We start from the raw sequence: 22,698 nt of genomic DNA on the forward strand, positions 1-22,698 counted from the left end.
CATTTTTAATGTATGCTTTCCTAGCCTGTGTTCTGTAGTTATTAAAATAGGTTCTTTTTTTTTTGTATCTATAGGTTATGCTATGCATCAGTACAGTGTTGTAAAAATTTCTGTGTTAGAGGGATCCTAACAGCAGCTGTGTGGAACTCTACATGGAATAACTTGCCCGGTGGCATGCTTCACAGCCAGCTAAATTAGCCTGCAGCTCCCTGCTGCTGCGATTTCTGGTAGAAGTATTGCTAGACAATCCTCCAGTGTGCTGCATAGACATACCCTGTGAGATAGTCAGCACTTATTTAAGAATATAAAATCCCAAAACATGACAACACTTAGCATGATTTAAACTACACGGAGTAAAGTATAACTGTCAAAGTCACCAGTTCATCTAATCTGAATTAAAAAGTACCTACTCCTTTTCCACTAGAATGATTGATTTTTTTTTTTTTTTTTTTTTTTCTGGAATATTTAACCAGTCTGTCCAATGATATATGAGTGTGGTAAATTCCTTGACTATCAGATACTTGCAGGAAAATTGCTTACAGACAAATGAATCTTTCTGTATGCTGTTATGTGTTTAGCTTGCACTGGTGAATCCTAAATGTATTTAATCCTTTTGCTCCAATCTGTCACATTGTTTACTGCAATGACCCTGTATTACTGTTTTGCAGAAACATGTGCTGTATGTACAGGCGTTTTCTTTTGTATGTTGAATATATGCTTCTATTTATTCTTACATAGCACAGCCTGACAGAGTAGAAAAGAGCAAATATAAAATAATTTGTGCACATGCACCATAACTTGTCATACCACAGGATTGTTCTTAAAGCTTGCTTTTTCCCGACTAAGTAATCCTAGCATTTTCAAGTTTATTTTGTATGTAAATCTTGCCATGCTACCAACCACTTCACTTGCCATGCTGTGGACCCTTTCATCTTAGCTAAATCTCTTTTACATAAGGATCTCAGATATGGGTGTAACATTTCTTCCATATAAAGTCATTATAATATAAGCTTTGCAGATCAAAGAGCTCATTTGTCGTTATGGCTACGAAGCTGTATGTAAATTTGGAGTGCTCTTGAAATGATTAGTAATAGTTTATCTAGTCAAGAATCCTGTTGGACAGCTATATTTTATTAAATTAACAACAGTAGATTTTTGCATATTTATATCTTTTTTTACGGGGACCACATTAGTTCAGAGACTGTCATATGTTGTAGTACTGAGCACATATGTAATTTGAAGACTAACCTCTGTTTCATTATACTTAGATGAATACCAAAGAAATCTACTAATCTCAACAGGATTAGCCAGGATCTGAGGACTCTACTCTGATCTTGAGATCATCTTCCCAATATGAAGTATATCTGCTTTAATTAAATATCTTTTCTTGTGTGTTATTCAGTGCTTTAGAGAACTTTCTTTTTCATTCCTGTTTGTGCCTTTTTTTTTTTTTTTTTTTTTAAACATCCCTGAGCTGCCTGTGCCATTGTGGACACTGTTGCCAGGCTTGCATAGCAGAACACTTCTCTTCCATTTCTTCCATACCCTCAGTGTCCATCATCCCATGAGTATGCAATAGTGTACAACATGTTGTCCATTTCTAAGCTATAGTCTTCAACTTCATTTGGGATCTTCTGAGAGAATTTCAGTCACTTCTGAAGAATGGAAAGAGAAGATGGTACCATGAGATTACCACCCAGACAGGTTATTTTGCAATATTAACTGTCAATATTAGTCTGTCATATTATTACAAAACCAAATCATCAGGAAGACTGATGACTTTTGATATTACTAGGTTATCAGTGAGCACAGATGTTTCCCTCAAGCCCTGACCTTCCCTAGAGGTCTACCAAAAATCTGTCATGGATTCCTGCCCTGCATTTCCCTCTGGTTTCTCCTCTCCTTACACTTTTCTCCAGTGTTTCAACCAGAATCAGGTTTTCAACTTCTCCCTTGCAAAAGAACAAGTTCTTTTCATTATGATCTTCCTTGATTCTCTTAAAATTCACTTTTTCCCTATTTGATCAGAGTATCACGAGTGGATGCTGAAATTCCAAAGGTGGGATCCAGCTGCCTTAATGTTAAATATCTCTGTGGATGTGCAAGGTGCCTTTTGCATGGGGCTAACATGGGCTCAGTCACGCCTTCAAGAGCAGTGACTAAGTGTCATCAGCTACCTTGTAGTATCTAAAATGACACTGGATGCCTTTGCTGAGCAGCTAAATCCCACCATAAGCCCTTAAGTCAGTTGCACAAACATAGGCATCTAGTGCTGTTCTGGTCAGTAGCTGAGATATGGGGCTGGCAAATGTGACAAAGGACTTGGAAAGTCACAATGTTCTGGAGTGGCAGAGTGCCTGAAGATAGACACTGGACCTCAGTGTAGACGTAACTTAATCAAGATCCAATCTCCCTCCAGTAGGTTGGCAGTGTTAACATTAAGGATTGAGAAATGTTTGTGAATTTTTAGTGATCTATTTGATTTATCGCATTTGAGCAATAGAATATGTAACAGTGTATGAGATCTACAAGGAATACAAAGCACTTCTCTAACATTTAAGTACAGTTAGATTTGAATTTCTGAAAACATATTTTTACTTTCTTGAAAAATTAGTTTTGATAGTTGGTAAAAAGCCTGAGCTTGAATATGTGGGAGATTTATTTTTCACAGTCATATGCAGATGTTTACCCTAGGGGAAGTGTAACTGAGTTAGTAAGGAAAGAAGGAGAAAGAATGCTTTAAAATGTACTCTTTTCTATCCCTCAATCTTAAATAAGGAATACATAATTCTAGAACTTTTTAGCTCTTGATGCTTCTGCATGTGACAGAGGCAGGTATTTCTGTAATATTTCTAGAACTCTATCACTGTTGTCAGCAGGTACCAATGCAGGTTTGATTGTGTTTTTTAATACATAGTGACCATAGAGTAAATGAGTGTTCTACCTAGCCAACAGGATATAAACAGTAGAGGAAAAAAACCCAAATATCTTTTGTATATACCTGAAGTCGGCACTGATTTCATGTCTACTCTATTAGTATAAGAATAAAATCATTAAGCTTGGAGTTGACAGTAAGGCCTGGTGATCACCATCTGATAGGAAATGCATGAGAAGAGTGAGAGCCATGTGGGTATGGCTCTCAGTTTTTTTCTGCAGTGAGGGGAACAGCATAGTTTTGTCCCTATGGTGTAAAGAGAAGATGGAGCCTACTAATCCATTAGATCTATGTGAACCCTTACAGGATCCATTACGGTGTGGAAATAAGTGTAAAGGTATGGTTTCACTGTATCATATTCTATGATTCTTTTGAAGTTTAGTAAGTAGGTACTCTCTTAGCAGCAGTAATCCCAGTTTCCCTTCTTTGCTGCTTCTTAATAAGAGGTATACAAGTAATGCTAGTGGTAAATATTCTGCTGTGTTTCACAGGGAAAAATGACCACCCATGATAAGCTAATACAAAAGAATGCTTTTCTTAAAAATTGTTTAGTAGCTGAAATTAGGACATTGGGCAAGTTGTATGGACAACTTCCTTAATTGCATTTTTATTCTATCCTAATGGCAACAGGCACGTTTCTTTTATAATTAACATATAAAAAAGATTAAGTATTTTTGTCCGTAAGTCTTGAAATAGTTGACCACTCATGACATAGAGTTTCATTGCATTCTTTTGGCAGATTTTTTCAGTTCCTGTGTATAAGCTCAGCAAGTAGAAAATATATTGGACCAGATTCTTATACCTCTATAAAATATAAGATCAGGAGTAACTCAGAATTAAGGGACAACTGCCTAATATTTAGTGTGCATTAGAAATGTTTGCCCAAGGAATTAATAAAGTTCAACAGTGTGCTGTAAATGCACCCTTTAGTTTTTCTGTAATTTCAAAGTATACTGAAACACTTGACTGAGTTCAGTGGTAGAAGTTTTTAAATTGAAATTAGAAGCAGAAGCCACGGTTACTTGACCATGCATGTATCTGTTTTTATACCGCTTTCTTTTCTTTTCCAGAGGGATGTAAGAGTTGAATGATATACACCATTTTTGATCATCTATTTTCTTTTCTCTTGGCATCTGTCCTTCGTAAACTTAAAAGTTTCAGTTTAGTGCCATGAGGGAAAACCTCAGAAGCTCTTCAATTTTAATTGCTTCAGTAGTTATTTGAGATTGAGCAGTTTCTATTAATACTACTTCTATTATTTCTGTGGATATTGGTGCTCTGCCCAATATATCTAGAATATGAACTGTTCACAGCCTGCAAAGAAGCAGCCTCAGCACTGCCTGTCAATCTTAGACAAAAATAATACTCAAATATAAAAACGTTTTATTTCTATGCTAATCTTTCTTTTAATTATTAATAGTTGATTCCTTATGGGTATTGGAATATTTACTACCTGGCCCTTGTCTCTGTTGAAAACGATGTTTGCTTTCATGAATCTAAATACTTTTAACAGATGACTTATTTAGCCATAGATACTTTGTAAGTAATAGAGTGTTACACAGGAGTTACAGATAAAGGCATGTTACACACTTGTTTGTCTGTATTTTACAGGACCTTTAAAACATTATAGAATGACTGGCTGAAGAAAGAGTTTATTAGCTCTTCAGCTATGAGTATGTCTGGAAAACAACATAAACATGTGCTTGACCTACTATGTTGAATCTACCACAAGCAAAAAGAACAGTACAGATGAGCTAGCACAAAAGAGCAAGCACTGTCCTACATCTTTTGGTAGTACTGGTTATTGAGATGACTGCAGTGAAATCACTATTTTAATTGTATAAGACAGAAAAAACCAGTAGCTTGCAGTATGTGAGCTTCAGACTGGTGGGTTTTCCTACCAGCCATAGCAAAATCTTTGCCTTCCTAGTGAAGATTATTTTGAATTTTATTTCCACTTGCCGTGTAAATCAGGCTGCATTGAGAGCTGTTGTCCAGTTGATAGTATTCTGTATCTCTTACAGAGTGTGTGTGTGTGATCCTTCTTTCTAATACCTCTAGAAGAGTCTGAACTCTTGCATGTTTTACTGAGATCAAAAGGTAGATTACTATTTGACTGATCTTTTCCAGTTAGGCCTTTAGCTTCTATAGCACGCTGTCTTGGCTGTCAAGACTTTTCAACTGATTGTCAGCTATTCTACTGCACTGTGGGTTTTGTTTTGTTTTGTTTTGTTTTTTTAATATTTAGTGCCTAGGTGACAATATGGTAAACTAGTGGTGACGTGTTGCTGATGGATCTGTAGATAATCTAGTACAAACGTTCTTCAAGGCCTTTGTGATTATCCACTCTTAACCAGCATTCATCTTCAGATGACTAACTCAGTGCTGTATTTAGTTCCTCTTTAGGTTGGCTTTGTCTATTCAGGTATGATTTTTCTCTTATGTCCTTCATTAAGCCAACAGCATCTTAATGGGATAATAACTGCATTTTCAGTAACACACTTTTACTGAGATTATGTATGCTAAATGAAAAACTGTGCACTGGAGGAGTAATAAAGTGGTGACTTCTTCCTACTCACTCACCACCTGATTTTTTCCCTACTTTAATTTCTGTTCCTTCTGCTCTATTTCATGACAAATAATGCATTTTCTATAAGTTTAATCATTCTGCCTCCCACTTATCCACCCTCTCTTTCACAACTTTAAAAAAAGAAAAATACATGTTTTACAGCTGATTTGCTTTGCAATTACATTGCACTGAGATTTTAAAGTGTTATATGATAACATTCAGATAGTATAGGGATCTTAAATACAGAGATGCCTCTGTAGTTATTCTCCAAGCAGTATTTTCTTTCTGTGACATTTAAAGCCAAAATTGCTGGTCTTGACTTTGAATTATATTTTTTTTCCTTTATGCAAAGGTAAATATGCTTAATCTTTTAATTCTATTTAATCTTTCTAAAAATATTAACACTTGATTTTGCTTTTCTGCAGGCCACTATACCCTTCATTATCAGTCTCCTCTTTTTCAACTGGTACATGAGTTTTTCACAGTGAGTCACATTTTGGAATGAGTCATGTGCATATTGATTCAGGGAGACACATAAGCCTGTCATTAACATGAGAAATCCCATTAACTTAATTGGAACTATTCATGTGCTTAAACTTCAAGGCTCAAAAAGAAGTTACCCTATTCCTGCATTTTTGCACAGCCTGCATTTGTGTATACCCTTCCTTGGTCAAATCTACTATGCCTGTGGGATGGAAAAGCACCCTTAGAAATACATTTCTGTAGCATAAAGTGTCCTTGCAGTCTACATGGCTTGTTGGTTTGAATTCTGTCTTGGGGCTTTATGCTTCAATGTGCTGAAGTTCTTCTTCCTTGGTCAAGAATAGCACTTGAAGTGCTTTGATATTAAGTATTTGAAATTGATACTAAATGTGCAAATAGTCTAATTTATGAGTATTAGGTACATGCTCAAAGTTAGGCAAGTGCTTAAAGCACAGGTTCACTTTATTTTATCTAATGTTAAGAGGGAGAAATTAATTTAGAAGGCAATTCAGTCCTGTCGCAAACATGTATAATAGGATGGAGTAAATAAGTTGTGGAAGTGCCTTTATTCCCATGCTTTAAAGACAACTAGTTTAATCCATAGATTAAACGATCCCAAAGTTAGTTTAATCAATAGATTAAAAAAATAGTTCATATTAAATGCTTAGCTTTCAAACAATTCAAACTAGTTTAAGAGAATGATGTTCTAAGTTTTTTGTTTTTTTTTTTTTTTTTTTCAATCAGCACAGTGCACATTGCAGCTTCAGGTACCTAATACTTCATCCCGTTTATTTCACACTGAAAAACAAATGCAGTATATACTTCCCAAGATACTTCAAAATGAAAATTCTATAGGCTGCATCATTCTTTAAAAATACCTTCTTATTATGGTTAGATTATAATTACAAAAAGCACTTAGTGTGTTCTATTCTCCGTAATTTTTTGATTTATTGAATTCTTGAATTTTCTGTCATTTGAAAATCTTCACCGACATGGCAAAATTAAACAGGAGTTAGAGAAGAGTGAAGATTCTTATTGAAATACATTGAAGTGTCTTTTGCTTTGGATTTGAGATATACACACAAAATATCAGATCACTAAATATGAGCATCCTAGTACTGATTTTTATATATAGATGAAATACTGTTCATATGAAGATTACCACACTCAGTTCAAAAGTTTTATACTTAGTGAAAAATCAATTAGTCAAGATCAACCTTTTTATTAATAAATGACAGTCTGTTGATGGGCTATTTTTTTCTTTAATGGTTATTTTTTAGCAAATGAAAAGCTATCTTAAGTCTTGAAAAATACAAATTAGTTTATCAATGGAAGGTATCTTGTTTAATTTATATCTGGTATTTTCTGATTAATTAATAGCTTCTTAGGTTTTAAATCCTAAAGCTTTTGTCATATCATATATGTATGTGTCCTTTTATGAGAGTAGTGCAAAGATTCAGAATTGTCTTGATTGCCATTATTTAGGTTACATGCAAGGATGACTTAAAAAATTGAAATGTATGACTCTACTTTCAATACACATTGAGGTACTAATTAATTTTATAATCTCATTTTTACTTATAATTTTGACCTTATTCAGTGTGCATTGTACTTGCCAACTAGGTGTATTCCAGGGTGTATTTCCTACTTACTGGCAAATCCTTCTCTGAAGACAGAATGATTAATTTCTGGGGTGTGCATCATGACAGGTGTCAATGGCACTTGCCCACTGAGGGGCAGTAACTACACATTCATGTACTCTTCATTATGTATGTAAATTAATCATGTTTGCCTAAAGTTAATATGTTTTACTGTTGTCACATGTCGTCAGTTACCAGGACTCTGCTGACTTCAAGTTACAAGAATTTCTTCCTGGCTTCAGACATTACTGTTCTTGAGTTCAAAACATGTGACTGCTTCAGACAAAGCGGGGTTTTTATGGAGCCCCAGTCAGAAAATACTATCACATGCAGCTGGGCTGATGTGCGGTGGTGTAGTGGTCAAGATTGTCCCTGTCTGGGTCTGCTAGAGTTTGGATTTTCAGAGCACTTAGTCTCACATACCACTGAAAATGGTCACAGAATATCTCATGCTGATTCCTGGTGTAGCCCTGCACTTCTACAAACTTGCCTTCACAATTTCAACATAAGCAGGAAATAAGGCACACAAACTTAAGTGACCTACTCAGAGAAAATTCAAATGATGTTCCCAGCATCTCACTGGGATTACAGCAGAGGCAGGTACAGAGTGCACTTCTCCACCCTTCAGCTGCATTAGGTACAAGACCATCCTTGTTCTCCTGGTATTCCCTTACTGAATACAGGAGGTGCAAATGAACTCTAACCAGACTTATAGTGAATGAAATGATAAAAGAAATGTAAACTGGCAACGTATTTGTGAAAGAATAGCTGTAGATGTGCAGTGTAAGGTGAAGGATGAGGTAACAAGGATAAGAAATGGAAAAACAGCAAGGAGGGAGAAGGCCACCTTGAGGGATGTGGGAAAGGTGCACAAGCCACCAAAACATTTCATCTGTAAGAGATAGCATGCGTCTTGTAAAGGAGGCTCTTCCTTGTCAGGGTCCTTACTGAATCCCAGAAGGGTACGTTTGGTTAATGTAGGGATCCTGCTGTGGAAAAATAGTAACTGATGGTGTTACATTTCAAGCCCAAATGCTGCTTTTTTTTCTCCTCTGCATCCATCAGGCATTTTCCCCTGGGAGCAGCCTGGGCAGCAGCAGGGGGAGCACTGAGAGCACAGGAACACTATCCCAGCTCTGCTCTCACTGGCTTGGCTGCCACAGCTGCTGGCAACAGCAGCAGTAGAGAACAACCTGCTCAGCCTAATCTATAGAGGATATTCAGGAATAGTTTCCATCTTTATTAGTTCTTAGTATAAAATAGAATTAGAGTTATTAGAATATAGAACTGTATTTTTTCACTTGTATTTCATAACATAATTACATATCCTTTGGGCCAGACAAAGGAGAGGTAGAGGCATGACTTTGTAATCCAGTGGTTCAGATCATATGAAATATTTGCATGGTTCAATGTCTGACAAACTGTTTCTTCAGAAGAAAGCTCCTACTGACTTCATTGTTCCAGACTGAGTGGTAGCATTTAGCTTATTAAATGTCTGGTTGCTTTCTGCCTTCCATGATCAGGAGATTGCCTTCCGGATTTCGTCTTTGCTGCTCCATTTCAAAAAGCTTATTTTCTTAATATGTGATATGCTGCAAGATAAACGAATAGTTAACATCACTGTCCAGAAATATGATGCAATAGCAAATGGTAAAGGTCCTATTATTTCGTATCTTTTACAGTTTTTCTGGTGCTATCTTGCTCTCGTGGATACTGTCTGAAAGGGTATTTGCAATGCTTCTGCAAATGGATTATAGTTATGCAAAAACAGAGATACGAGAAGTAAAGAAAGATTTTTATTTTTGGGTTTAAATTTCACTGGACTACTACAGGAAACTCTCCTTTGTATCCTGAAACAAGGAATTAGATCACATTTTTGCCTAGCAATGGCTGCTTACAAATGTCAAAGCAGAAAGCAGACCAGTTTTCGTTTAAAAACTGAGAAAAAGAGGGAATAAAAGGAAATAAGAGGTTTTGTATGACTTACTGTATTCATAGAGAAAACTTGACTAGATAATGAGGTCATATGGTGGTCAGGAAATCATTAACATCTGTAAAAAGGAAAGCCCAAACTTTATGTATGTTTTATACATGGCATAAAGCTTCTTGAGCTGTGAACTTGGTAGCTTTAAGTAATAGTTAAGAGTAAAGGTGCTCTCTTTTTCTTTTCCTGTTGACTTTTAAGAGTGGAACAGACTTTCTCTGCTTTTTTTTTTTGTCTAGACTTATCATTCTGTCTGTTGCTAAATATTGGCTTGATCTCTTAGATCAGGAGAGAGATGTCAAGTTATTGTGATAGCCAGTCTGTTGTACATACATGTACCAGGAGAACAAATAGCTTATTTACGGAATAAAGTATCCTTCAGTCTAACATATCCTACTGGGCAAATTTTGCCTTTTGTGTAGATGGAGACATGAAGTGGAAGACTTATATACCTAAATTTTTGAAGGCATAATCTAAATGCTCATCAGATATCACAATCAGAGCTGATGTGTCAGGCCCAATAGAGTCCAAGGAAAACCCACCACTAATTGTAATGGTCCAATGCCCTTATGCTGGATCTTACTACTCCCTTACTGCTATATTATTATTATCTTTTTTTTTTTATGTATAGAGAAATTATATTTAGTCTCACTGCTATAAGCAATTTTTAGTACTTAATTCAGTGTTCCGGTAAAAAACAGAGCTTTTATTAAATCTTTTATTCTGTATCAATGTCTTGTGGTTTCCCTACCAATTTTTCCTTTTTATATATTGTATCTAATATCGTTAAAGGTTTTCTGTCTGTTTTGTTTGAGGATGTATGATGCTTATGCTCATGCCTCTTCAAGCTTAGCAGAGTTGGCCTTTTTGAAGCTTAATATTACAGTTTATGTTGACTTCACCATTTCATAATGTCAAATTCAATTAGTTATGAGCTAGGTGGCATTTCCTAACTACATTTTCTTTTTGGAGTCAAAACAGGCATGAATAAAAGGTTCTCAATTGTGTCTGTTTTTCTTTATGTGACAGAAATCTCTTCCTCTCTCTTTATTTTATTTTTTTTTTTCTGAGAATTGGGCATAAATAACTTTGGTTTCACTAAAACTCTTCCCACGGGGCTATTTCAAGGCTTCCCAGCAGCATACACAGAATTAGATTTTCATGTCCAAAGGATCTCTGAGGAGGCAAAATTAAATTATCCAACAGAACAGAAAAATTAGGGAGTTCTGGAAAAGGAATGAAGGCAGGGAGAGAATAGCAGGAAACTGGGTGGTCTGGGTCAGGAGTTTTATGGGCTTGTGTGTCTGAGGTCTGTGGATTGATGGTAGATCTTTCTGTATCTCACCTGTCTCTTCCAGGTGCATCCCTCTCCCCAGGGTATGCAAACCCGGTTTACCCCATTTAGGGGACTTCTGACTCCCCTTTCTCTCATGCAACTATTAACTCTCTCATTCCTCTTTGCAAATGCAGCTCTGTCCCTGCAGCAACTCCCACTTACCCCTTTCCACCGGTTGTCAGGGAAGAACTGGGCTTCTGGCAGCAGAAATTATTGAAAAAGGCAGTAGTGATAACTGTTTCTTGACCCTTCATGTACATTTCTCCTAATGCTTCCTTTTTAGTGCTTTATCAGTAGCAGAAATCTGGGCAAGAAGACGGAAGTTGGTCATTAAGTATAAAAAGAGCCAACCCCAATCTGCAGTAGTCTGTAAATTAGCCTGTATCATGTAATTCATACCTGGATTGTCTAGTTGCATAAGAGTACTAGTCAATTTACTCCAACAGTGTGTCTAATGAACTGTGACATCAACTGGTCCTTTTTGAACGATGCCTATATAATATAGGCATGATGCCTATATAGAATGATGCCTACATAATATCCCCCACTTCTTCTCATTCATATTGACAGCATTACTTTAAATTTGTGTGATCCCCACACTATCTTAGGCTATTTGTATAAAATAAATCTCATGGAAATAATACAACTCTCATTCTATTTGTGTATTTTTCTATTGTTCAATAATATTTTTGCTCTGATTTTTTTCTACTCTGTTCCTGTAATGGCTAATACTCACATGTTCTCCCTTGAATGATTCAAATGTATTGAATTTCATTATTTATCTTCCTGTAGTTAAAAAATTCTCTCTGATATTATGTGTGTGTATTTTTAACCTTTAGAAGGAGCATTGACTATACTTTTTTGGGTGACTTTTGTCTTCATTCATTTACATTGGCTTGTAAGGTGACAGCTCATGTGTTACCTGCTTTCCTGTACTTAGCACTGCTGCAATTCTTTCCTTTTTGCTCCAGGGGGCAAGAAGCACTTTATTCTCTGGCACAACAATTCTGAGATTTAAAATACAAACTTAGGGCAACCACCATGGAAGATGGCATCATATATAGAAGGGAAAGTCCTGTAGTCGCTTCCTTTGTCTATGCAAATGCATAACAATAATAGTCCTTCACGACCCACACTCTGCAGAGTTAACTTAATCTTTATAATAATCTGTGTAGAAATATTGGTTGCTATGGCAACACATTCTGTGGTACCACTTGACTGTCACAATAACCTCATGAAATATCATGCTAAGAATGTTTTAGAAATTGACTTTTAAAATAAAAAGTAAATAAATCCACCTAACATTATAGGATATGGCTAGATTCATGAAGTCTACAACGAGGGAACAACCATTTTCTAACTGAGGGGAATCGGACTAGTAGTGATGGATATATCGTGTTTCTCCTCTTTGGTGAGTGAGCTGACATAGAATTTAGAAATATTTTTTCTGCTTAAATTAATGGTATACCAACCACATCTATGTATAAGAAATTAGCACAAGGGCAAAAGGTTAAATGATCCTCAGATGTTACACAATTTGAGTTAGTACCTGTCTGTGCAGTGCCTTTGCTTCTCTTACAGTTTCCATGAGCTTGTGTTCATCTTCAGAACTGCGACCGTTTCTTCACTTCTTTCCCCCACCTAATTTTCCTTCACCTCTGCATTCCCTTTCTTACAGCAGATTCCACACATTTCTTTATTGTATTGGCTAAAATAATTTGCAGTTAAGTGGATTTTTTTCATTATTATTTTTATATAGGCCTCATAGCATTTTTTTAGAGCTAATGTTACCACCAGATTAATAGATGTTGTCAGCCATTTCTCAAACGGCATTATGTTGGTCAGGCAAAAATCCAGCAACTTCTGAAAGATTGTTTAAAATAAACAAGCAGTCCTAAAGACAGCATTTAGTATCTGAATATACGGTATGCTGCACAAACAAATGTCAAGCAGACCAGAACAGCTATTACATATTCCAATTTAAATACAGAGAAAGGATTAAGATGTGCATAAAATTTACATTTTTTTGTTGTCATAATGTTTTTTAACATAAGATTTTAAAAAACATTCATTACTGGCTTAACTTTCCTCTTTCTCCTGAAATCAGTAAAAGTTGCCGCTGCAATTCATTCAGTCAGGATGGACTATCCTCTGTAGCAAAATAACATCAATAAACTAGAACTGTCCACTCTTCCTGTTTCTGGATGCCATAAAAAATTAGGATCATGGTTTAAGCAAAAATCAGCATTATTCCCTTGTCACTGAGACCGATACGGAGGCCTTAAAGCTCACAATTGAACTACTTTTTCCCATATCTTTCTTCTGTTCTAGCTGATGAAACAAAGACAGGTCATTTTTAAATATTTTTTTTTTTGCCTACAAAATAAGCTAAGAAGTTTATTATTGGTAAATATAAAATAAAAACTGAAACCTCGTATTTTGATTAAATTTATCTTTTTTTCTGCAAAAATCTAGGACTGATCAGTCAAACGTAGTACAGCTGTACTTTTTTTTCTGAACACACCTAGATGACTATTGAAGCAAAATCCCCTTAGCTTATATAATTTCCTTCTTGGGGATAGTATTTTTTTAGATATAAATTTTAGTTTTTATTCTTTGTAGGTAATCCTAAACTTAAGGATATTAAAGCAAAATTTAAAGTAAAACAAAATAGAAATTGCCAATTACCCGATAATGAAGAAAATAATACATATTTTTAATGTATGATATTATATTCCCTCATATTTAAAGTAGAATTGCAGATAGGTCAAGATGTATCTTCCTTAGAAAGTGTGATTTTCATGCAGCAGATTGACAGTTGAGTAGTTACTTTGTATTAAAATAGCAGTTTATCTTTTGGAATTTATAAATGGGAATGTTTTAAGTTTTACTTTTCAATAAGTAAAATGTTTCTTTAAAATATATCACTGTGTTTAATTTGAAAGTACTGTTTCTTTATGCACAGAGGCCTTCTTCAATGTGTCTATCACCAAGGGAGGAAGAAGATGATGATGCAGGTGAAAATACTTGTGGTCCTTCAGGTTTATGGGAAGCGTTGACACCTTGTAATGGATGCAGGAACCTCGGATTTCCCATGCTTGCACAGGTATGTGTTCACCTTTTCATCATAAAATGTTAACTATAGAAGAGCTTCTCTGTCTTGCCTCTTACAGTAATTTCTAGTTTTGCCTTATTCCCTTCATAATTGTTACCTTCAGCCTTCATTTTAACCTCAAAATCTTGTTCTAAAATTAAATATCAAGATTTGGTCATCCTGCTGTAACACTCATCCAGATGAGTTTAATATTGAGACTGTTTGATATTTATTCCCCCCATTTTAGAGAGATAGTTTTTATGTTGCATAGTTTTCTCTTCTGATTCCGTCTGGAAAGAAATTTTGAAGTCACATAGTTTCCTTTGGGATAAGTACTCTATTTTTGACCAGCTTCTAATTAATATAATGATATCTCAGCTATTTTCTTTATAGAATTAATTGAGGACATCATGCATAAGTCAACTGATGTAAGAATATAGCCTAAGACTTCCCTTTGAAGATTATGTAAGTTTAAAAAAAAAAAGTCCCCAAACATTTTCAAATGCTGATGATAATACAGAGGAGAATAAATAAAAATGGATAATATACTTGGGTCTAAGTCCCAACAATTCTCAGAGAAGCCCAGTCTGCAGTATCCATCAAGGCATGCCAACAGCTGTGTCCTGAACAAGTGATATTGTATTGCTACAGAACAGGATGATGTTTATTGCTGCTTCTGGGTCTCCCTTGTTCTCTCCCCCCGCTATAGTTTAGCACTCTCATTTCTGTAACATTTTTCCTGTACTTTTCTTGTAGCGTTGAATGTAGGCCTGCCAAATTTCTGTTTAGAAATGTCTGTTTTTTCAGTTACATCCTCACTTGGCACTGCGTTTAAATAGCTTTGTCAGATTTTGTGTACCAGATTGGAATTACATATCCTGTCTCACCACACTTTATACACTGTTGCTTTCATACCGTGACTGTACGTTTTATTCCATTGAGTCTCATGGGACTTGCACCTGTTTGAAGTCAATGCTAAAGCTTCCACTGCAGTCAATGGAAACAGGATATGGCAACTAATGTGCTTGAATAACAATGAGCACTGCCCTATCTTTTTATAAGGAGCTTTTATATTCCTTTCCCCTTTCAGTAGCTGTTTTCTACTTCATACTATCTATCATTTTAGACGCTTGGCAAGATGCAGAGCTGTCGGAATTATCCCGTTTTCCAGTGGGAGCGCTGTAGTTACTAATTCCTCCTTTTTAAGAATTTATTTCAAAAAATATTTCTTCAATGGAACTTTTCTTATCTAAATATGCATCACCTATGAGTTAATAATTGTTAAGCTTTCCTATGATGAACACATATGCCATTTTGGAGTGATTTCCTAATTTTAAAAAACATTTCTGTTTTCCTTGTTTATTTTTAATGTAAGGTATATGTAAAGTGTGTTATCATACTGAGGAATGCATTTGAAAAATAGAATAAAGTTAGCTTTGTTGGTTGGTATCTCTTTCCTTTTTAAAAAGAGAGATCTGTTTCAAGAATGATGTTAAGTTTTAAGATAATGACTCCTGAATTAGTTTTATTTTTTGTACTTGTATTTTAAACTCAGCCTTATAATATCTCATCTTTCTTGCTCTGAGAACTAATAAGATGTCGTGGTTTCAGCCAAATTTACTAAAACCAGACCGACAGATGGCCCTTCCCTCCCTCTCCCCCCCCAAAAGAGGAGAGAGGAGGAGAAAGAGATAAGGAGATTTAGAAGTTTAGAATGAACTAAACTACTTTAATGAAGAATTAATATTAAAATAAAAATAAAGAAGAAAATAATGAAATAGATACAATATGTACAAAACCGTATCAAGCTCCCAGGATGACAGTCACATCACCGGCAGGCACTGGGGAAGTCCCAGACTGGACTCAGCGATGAATAGGAACTGGATTCCAGCTCTGGAGTCAGGAACACACGGATCGGGATCAAAGGCAGATGAACAGACAGAGTCCTCTCTGGACGTTGGCCATCGCAGGAAGGGGGTTGACCCTTTGATCCCTCAGCTGTTATACTGAGCGTGGGGCAGATGGGATGGAATACTCCAGTTGGTCAGGTTTGGGTCACCTGTCCTGTCCACTCCTCCCCACTGATGTGACCCCTCTACGTTTTTTCCGTTTCCGACCCCCTAAGGGGGCAAATAATGAAATTGGCTGACCTTGGTTGTTATGGCAGTAAGTATAAGCAAGGGCCTCCCTGCATACCATTCCTTGGCATGGAGCACAAACATTGGTCTTATCATTCTGAGAATGATAAGAATATGCCGTTAATTTCAGACAGTTAGAGGAGGCCTAGCTAGGATGTAAAGTTACAGAACAGAAAATTGATTCGGTTTTACTTCAAACCGGGACATAAGATTTTTAATTATGGGTACAAAAAAGAGTATATTTATTGTGTTTTCATTCATGAAGTGAAAGATCACCTTTCTACATTGTTTGTCTCCATAAAAATTGAAGACAGAGATAGTTTTGGTTTGTTGTTGGTTTTGTTTTTATGGAAGAAAGGAAAGAAGTTAGTGAAAAATCGCCAAATTACAAACCAGTGAATTCAATTTATAAAGTGTTGCCATCACTGTATCAATCTTTCAAGCTGTTAGCTAATCTGTTGGATCTTTCACATTTACTTCAGAATGCAGCAGAGAACATCTTGTACTAGGGAATCGAGAACATAAATTATTTATTTCAATTTTTAGAGCAAAACCAATGTCTTGAATTGCTCTAAAAATTATGATAGATATAATCTTCAACAGCATGTTTTATGTAAAAGTAGAAAAAAGTGTTTCTGATACATCAGTTCACTAACATATCAGAAAATCCAGACTTCATCGTGAGGAAACAATGAGATAAGGGTACTTGACACGTCTTAAAACTCATACTCTACTAAAAACTCCCCAAAATAGGGAAAAGGGTCTATCAATACTCTTAAACACAAATGACAAGTTCATTTTTCCAGTTCTCATCTAGTGAAAAATAGATTTTACAGTTATATAAATATACTGTGTTTACACATCAAAGGAGAACAAACATAAAGATTGATTCTTGGTTTATACACACAGTCAGAGGTACAAAGGTAAAATGAGAGTGAATTTTAGGTGAGATTATAACAGTGTCCATCTGTGACCTAATGAGCTAAGTTTTCAATATGCCAAAGTAAAGAGCAGTTATTTCCTTGACAAACTTGATTTCTTGATTGCAGTTATGGGGAAAGGCTTGACTGGAGATACTTCTGACGTGCAGGATGGCATTTCTGCCTGTACTGTACTGGGAAGTGTTATTTTAGAAAGGACTGTTATAGAAAGTTCTGTGTAAATTGTTCTGCAGATATCATTTAAAACCTAACATAGCAGTAATACAGCTATTCTCAAATAAGTAACTGTGTTTTACAGTCTCACAATTGGTGAAGTCCTGGAAGAGCTTTACGAGTCTTGTAAAAATTTCAGGATTTTAGCAAGTGCCCAATTCTACATTAGAATGGAGCTAACAACCAGCTTCATCCGCTCCCAAAATAAATTTTAAAAGCCAGAGAGCAAGGATACTCAGCTGGATTTTGGAAGACAGGGATTTAAATACCTCTTCTTATTTTGGCAGAGAGTGAATTCCATTTGTAGGTTATGGTTTATGGTTAACGTGGGGCTATTGCTTTTTTCTGAAGTTAATCTTTCTTTGGGGCAGAAATTCAACCCTTTGTAAAACATGCACGTTTTTGTGAAAAATGCTGACTTCTGCAAATGAGTATTTTATATCTGAAAAAACCTTTCTTAGGAAATTCCAGATTCTATATTTTCTGGCTGCCAGTCAGTACAAAAGAAAAGCCCCCTTTTTAACATGTATAACTGAATAACTCTCTTCTACAGATTCCAAAATTTTTAATAATTTTAAATATCAGCACAGTAAAAACAGTTTTGAAAACTCTCAAAGATGTAAAACACCAAAAGTGCTTCTGCAGCAGTCTCAAATTCTGGCATTGCAAGCTTAATTGGAAACAGTTTACTCTGCAATGGTATCTCTGTTAAACTGAAACAAAGCATTTATAAATGATATGATAGCATTAGACCCTCTTCCGTGGATCTTGTTCTTATAAACTCTTCCTACAGTAACTATCAATGGTTGCATTTCTGGCCATCATAAAAATATGAAACTAAGGAACATTATTCCTGTCCAAGAGCTGGAATAAAAGAATATGATATTTCATATATAGTTGTTTCTTAGATTAGCCACAAAAATAGGAATTAAGTGACAAAGTATAACATTTAGCTGGAGAGATCTCACAAAGGTTCAAGGACATTTTGGTCTATCTTGTTTTAATGCAAACAACATTGAGACAAAGTCATTAAGACAACTTAGGGAGGTGGTGAGATGGAAAACGCCGATCTCAAGTTCCCCTAGCACAAGCAAGTAGCCTGCGATTTCTTGTATATGTATAGGTGATCTCTCTTCCCACACCTCTCAAATGGATCGACCACGGGGACTGGGGGAGCAAAGTCCCTCCCACTGTAAGAGAAGATCAGGTTCATGACCACCTGAGGAACCTGAACATACAGAGGTCTATGGGACCTGATGAGACAGAGTCCTGAGGGAGTTGGCTGATGTAGTTGTCAAGCCACGTTCCATGATATTTGAGAAGTCATGGCAGTCAGGCAAAGTCCCTGGTGACCAGAAAAAGGGAAACATTGCACCCATTTTTAAAAAGGGTAGAAAGGAGGATAGGAAATGAAGGGATAAGGAATATGATAAGTAAGTGTAGAGTGCTTTTGTATATGAGTAATAGAATTGTTTCTTGGTCTTAATCTTTTGCAGTGTAGGTTAATTTACTATTCAGCTCCAAATGTATTTATTTTACAAAGTTTATCAGTACCCACATAGGTACATACTCACATTTTCTTTGGAATAAAGCAGCATAGTCCAAATGTACGAAACTGTAGTTTTAATTCCATTTTCTTTTTCATGCATAGTGTGCTTTGAATATGTCTCTGATAAGGGGCAAACAGGGCCTGATGTACAGAAATAAATTCAGGGCTGTCTGCGATGTCAGAGAGATGGGTGCAGACTCCTGTGCGATCATAGCAATATTATCAGTTTAAAGCAAGCAGCCTGCACACCTTAATCTTGACAGCCATGCCAGCATATTTTCCTAATTGTGATTAAAAATATTTGTGAGATAAGGTAGATTTAGCTATGTCCCATTTAGGAAGTTGCTGGAGCAGCTTGACTGCACTGTCTCTTGTGTTATATGCATAACTTAAAAATCCTGACAGTTATTCCCTCTGTTTGATATGATGGTCGACCAGGAACACCACATTTGTCTGTTACAAAATGAAAGTAATATCTGTAAAGAGAACAGTTCACTTGTTATGGAAAAACTGAACTTCGATTTAAAAGCTTTAAGTATACATCTTCATATTGCCAGTTGCCAGGAAGCATGGGTATTTGCAAAAATATAGACAGATGTGGAAAGTTTACTTAAATATTTAAAGAAGCACTACGTTTCTAGCTTAATGTCAAATTTTCATCTTTTAAGAAACAAAGAACTTCTGGGAGACCTTCACATTTACTTTTAAGACTGATCTATATTCTGTGTATACATCTCCAGGATTCCTAGAGGTAGGAACTGTAGAAATTTTGTCACAGGTTCTCCTGTGGAAGAGAATTTTGCAAAAAAGAAGTCTTTTATTTAGAGGGAGGGAATAGAAAGTGGATTCCTGACTACATTTTTTAGGAGATAAACTGTATACAACACTGTTTCTTTAGCGGTATAGGCTGTGATAGGAATATTTAAAGTTTGGAGTTGGATGTGTCAGTTAATAGTGTTATGTATTTCATGTATGACTTCCTGAAAATCATCATGTCTGTCTGTACTTCTTTTTATATATTTTTAAGAAGTGATTTTTAATGGGAAGGAATTTTGTATTGTGTTTGTATTGTAGAAGCAGGTTAAGGTTATTCTATACAAAGCCTGACATTGAAAATTATTATGTTGCAATTATGTTTACAATTGCAAAGATAGCTCTTGATACATTAGAGACAAATGAGGAAATTAAGTAAGGAGCTAACTCGTTTTCACATAGACATAAAGTCTATTCCTAAAAAATCTCTGTACTGTTACTCTCTGGAGAGAGACAGCATGACCCTATGTTGTCTCTTTCTGGAGAATTTTAATACTGGGAAATTTATTGGCCATTGTCTATTTTCATTTTAACATATTCTTCTAGTTTGAACTCTTTCTATTTTCAGTTGCTTCTCAATATTTTCTTAGATTTTAAGCTTAATGTGAGTGTTAAAGTAATTTTTTTGAACTCCTGAGGTGCAGAAGAGGGAGTATAAAAGAGGGAGTATTTCTTCTTTGCTCTTTAATAAAAACAGAGAAAAACAAGGAGTCTATTTTTAACTAAATACTATTGGCTAAAGTATTTTAACATCTTGGACCCAAGAAGTGGTGTCATCCTTCACTAACAGCTTTACCTCTCAGGGCATTCAGTGGAAGTACATTTCAAATTAGACTGGTAAATAAACAAATATGGCTAATATTGCTTGGTGTTGAAGTTCACCGAAATTAGAAACAGAAAGCCTTGTGACATTATCTAATTTATATGTTACAGGGAAGGAAACCTGCTATCTTGTTTGGTGATGTGCTAATTTGATAGGTGGTGATCTTAAAGGTCCCTTCCAGCCTAGACGATTGTATGATTCTATGATATAGACATGGTAGACACAGAATTATTTTTCAGGGAGAACCACTATTAAGCAGGAAAACTATGTCATACAGTATACCTGGAACATGAATAGCCAGAGTAGGATTGTTATATTATCTATAATATTTTCCTATAATTTCTAATCTTCAGTGAAAAATATGATTTTTTTTCCTCTTCCTAATTTCGTGGATTAAATGATGAGTTTATTTAAATGAAGTTGACATATTTCTGTTAAACTCTTGATTTGCAGTGTTGCCTCTTCTGCAGTAAGCTGAAATTTTATTGGTAATTTCAGGAACATGCTACCCACACACTGAAGCGGCTACTGAAAAGTGCAATATGTATTCTGCCTAGAAAGAATCAGCAGGTGATGATTATACCCTGCTGAACAGCGATGGGAAATAAGTATATTCGAAAAAAAAAATTGTGGCTTATTTTAGTGCTATGCTACATTTTCTGATTGTGTTTTAAGGAAAGAAGCTGAGTGTTTTGTTCTTGTGTATAGTATGTAGCTTCTTAATTTCCAATGTAAATTTCCAGTTGCCCATGACTTCAGATGGCTTGTGGCAAATGCATTTTTACTGTACTAGTTGTACAATCCAGACACCACTACACAGGTATGTCATGTAACCAGAGATGTTGTAATCTATTTATCTTCGGGTATTTTCAGAATTGACTGGACAAGGCCTAGAGTAACCTAGTGGTTAAGATAGCTTTTCTTTGACTGAAAGTTTGGATGAGATGACTTCCAGAGATCTCTTTCATATAATTACAAATGTCTACATTCTATAATTATAGATATGTGACCTCAGATGAGCTAATTTCTTTAAGAAATTTGGTCTGACTCCATTTTCTTAAATTTGTAAATTACTGTTTGTGAAAGTATGGCTGTCCCTGTCCAGCACTGTGTAAATCTGGGTACCACTGGTCTGTGTTGTCTCTTGGTGTGATCATGAAACAGCAAAATTAAATCGGATAAGATAGAGAAAGAAGAGAGGCATCAAACAACACTGGAATTGTTGATATGTGTCAGAAATTATCTGAAGTATTGATGACCATACCGGTTTTCAAGATGGACTTTAATTACTACTAAAGATACTCAAATTTATGTAGAAATTAATGTTGAATTGAACACTGTCACATTCCTAACTGAAATATGGCAGTGTCAACTAGGAAGATCTTAAATAGTGTAAGTATTGTTAGGTTTTATTATTTTGTGGTTTGCAATTTAGTGGTAACCAGAAGACATGCTTTCAGGGAGTGTCTGTGCTTTCAGTACTGCCTGATGAATTATGGGAAAATGGAAAAAAATAAATAAATAAAAAAATTGAATCGCATAGCAAATGGATAGCAATAATGCATAGCAAATAGTTTGTACATTAAAGAATTTCAACTTTGTATTGAAAACTTCATGTTTGAATCTTAGCTGCTTCATAGCAGGAATATTAAAGCATTATGTTGAAACTTGAAAACATATGAAGTTCCTGTTTAGTCTGACCAAATTTGGTTTATTGTTCAATATTATATTTTGTGGGAAAAAATCCATCATAAGATACTTTATATTTGTTGTTTCTATAATAGTAACAGGAGGAAAAGAGTTTATAGACACAAAAACAGGTATTTGGGGTGTCTGGAGTTAAGAGATCTTTTGCGTGGTGATACCTGGGCAGTGATTACTACATGGATTTACTACACAGATTAGTTGTTAAGACATGCTGTGGTAGGTTGCAGTTCTATGAAGGACTGTTTAAAGGCACTTGACATTTTGGGACATTTTTTGAGCCTAGAAACTTTTTTTCTGTTTTAGGTTTGGGATCCTTTTTTTTTTTTTTTTTTGATGGTGGTAGAAATGTATTTGAGAACCACTGACAAGCCAATACTTGAAGCTGTGAGGGATTTTTTTTTTTTTCTTTTTACTTCAGTTTTTAGTAGTAGGGAAATTCATGGCTTCATAGAGTAAGTCCCTGGAGAAGTCTG

The 22,698-nt window shown here is 35.5% G+C and overlaps 1 protein-coding gene across 2 annotated transcripts in view; it reads left to right on the forward strand.

The window, feature by feature from the left end:
• The window catches only part of ANKS1B (ankyrin repeat and sterile alpha motif domain containing 1B), a 441,596-nt gene that overhangs the window by 94,429 nt on the left and 324,469 nt on the right, over positions 1-22,698 (forward strand). For both annotated transcript variants that reach the window (XM_074144245.1, XM_074144246.1), the window contains exon 9: positions 13,913-14,053. In XM_074144245.1, the coding sequence (XP_074000346.1) occupies positions 13,913-14,053 (141 nt within the window). The remainder of the gene's footprint in view (positions 1-13,912; positions 14,054-22,698) is intronic.

The sequence above is a fragment of the Numenius arquata genome, chromosome 2 (genome assembly GCF_964106895.1).
Source record: "Numenius arquata chromosome 2, bNumArq3.hap1.1, whole genome shotgun sequence".
Taxonomy (NCBI): Eukaryota; Metazoa; Chordata; class Aves; order Charadriiformes; family Scolopacidae; genus Numenius; species Numenius arquata.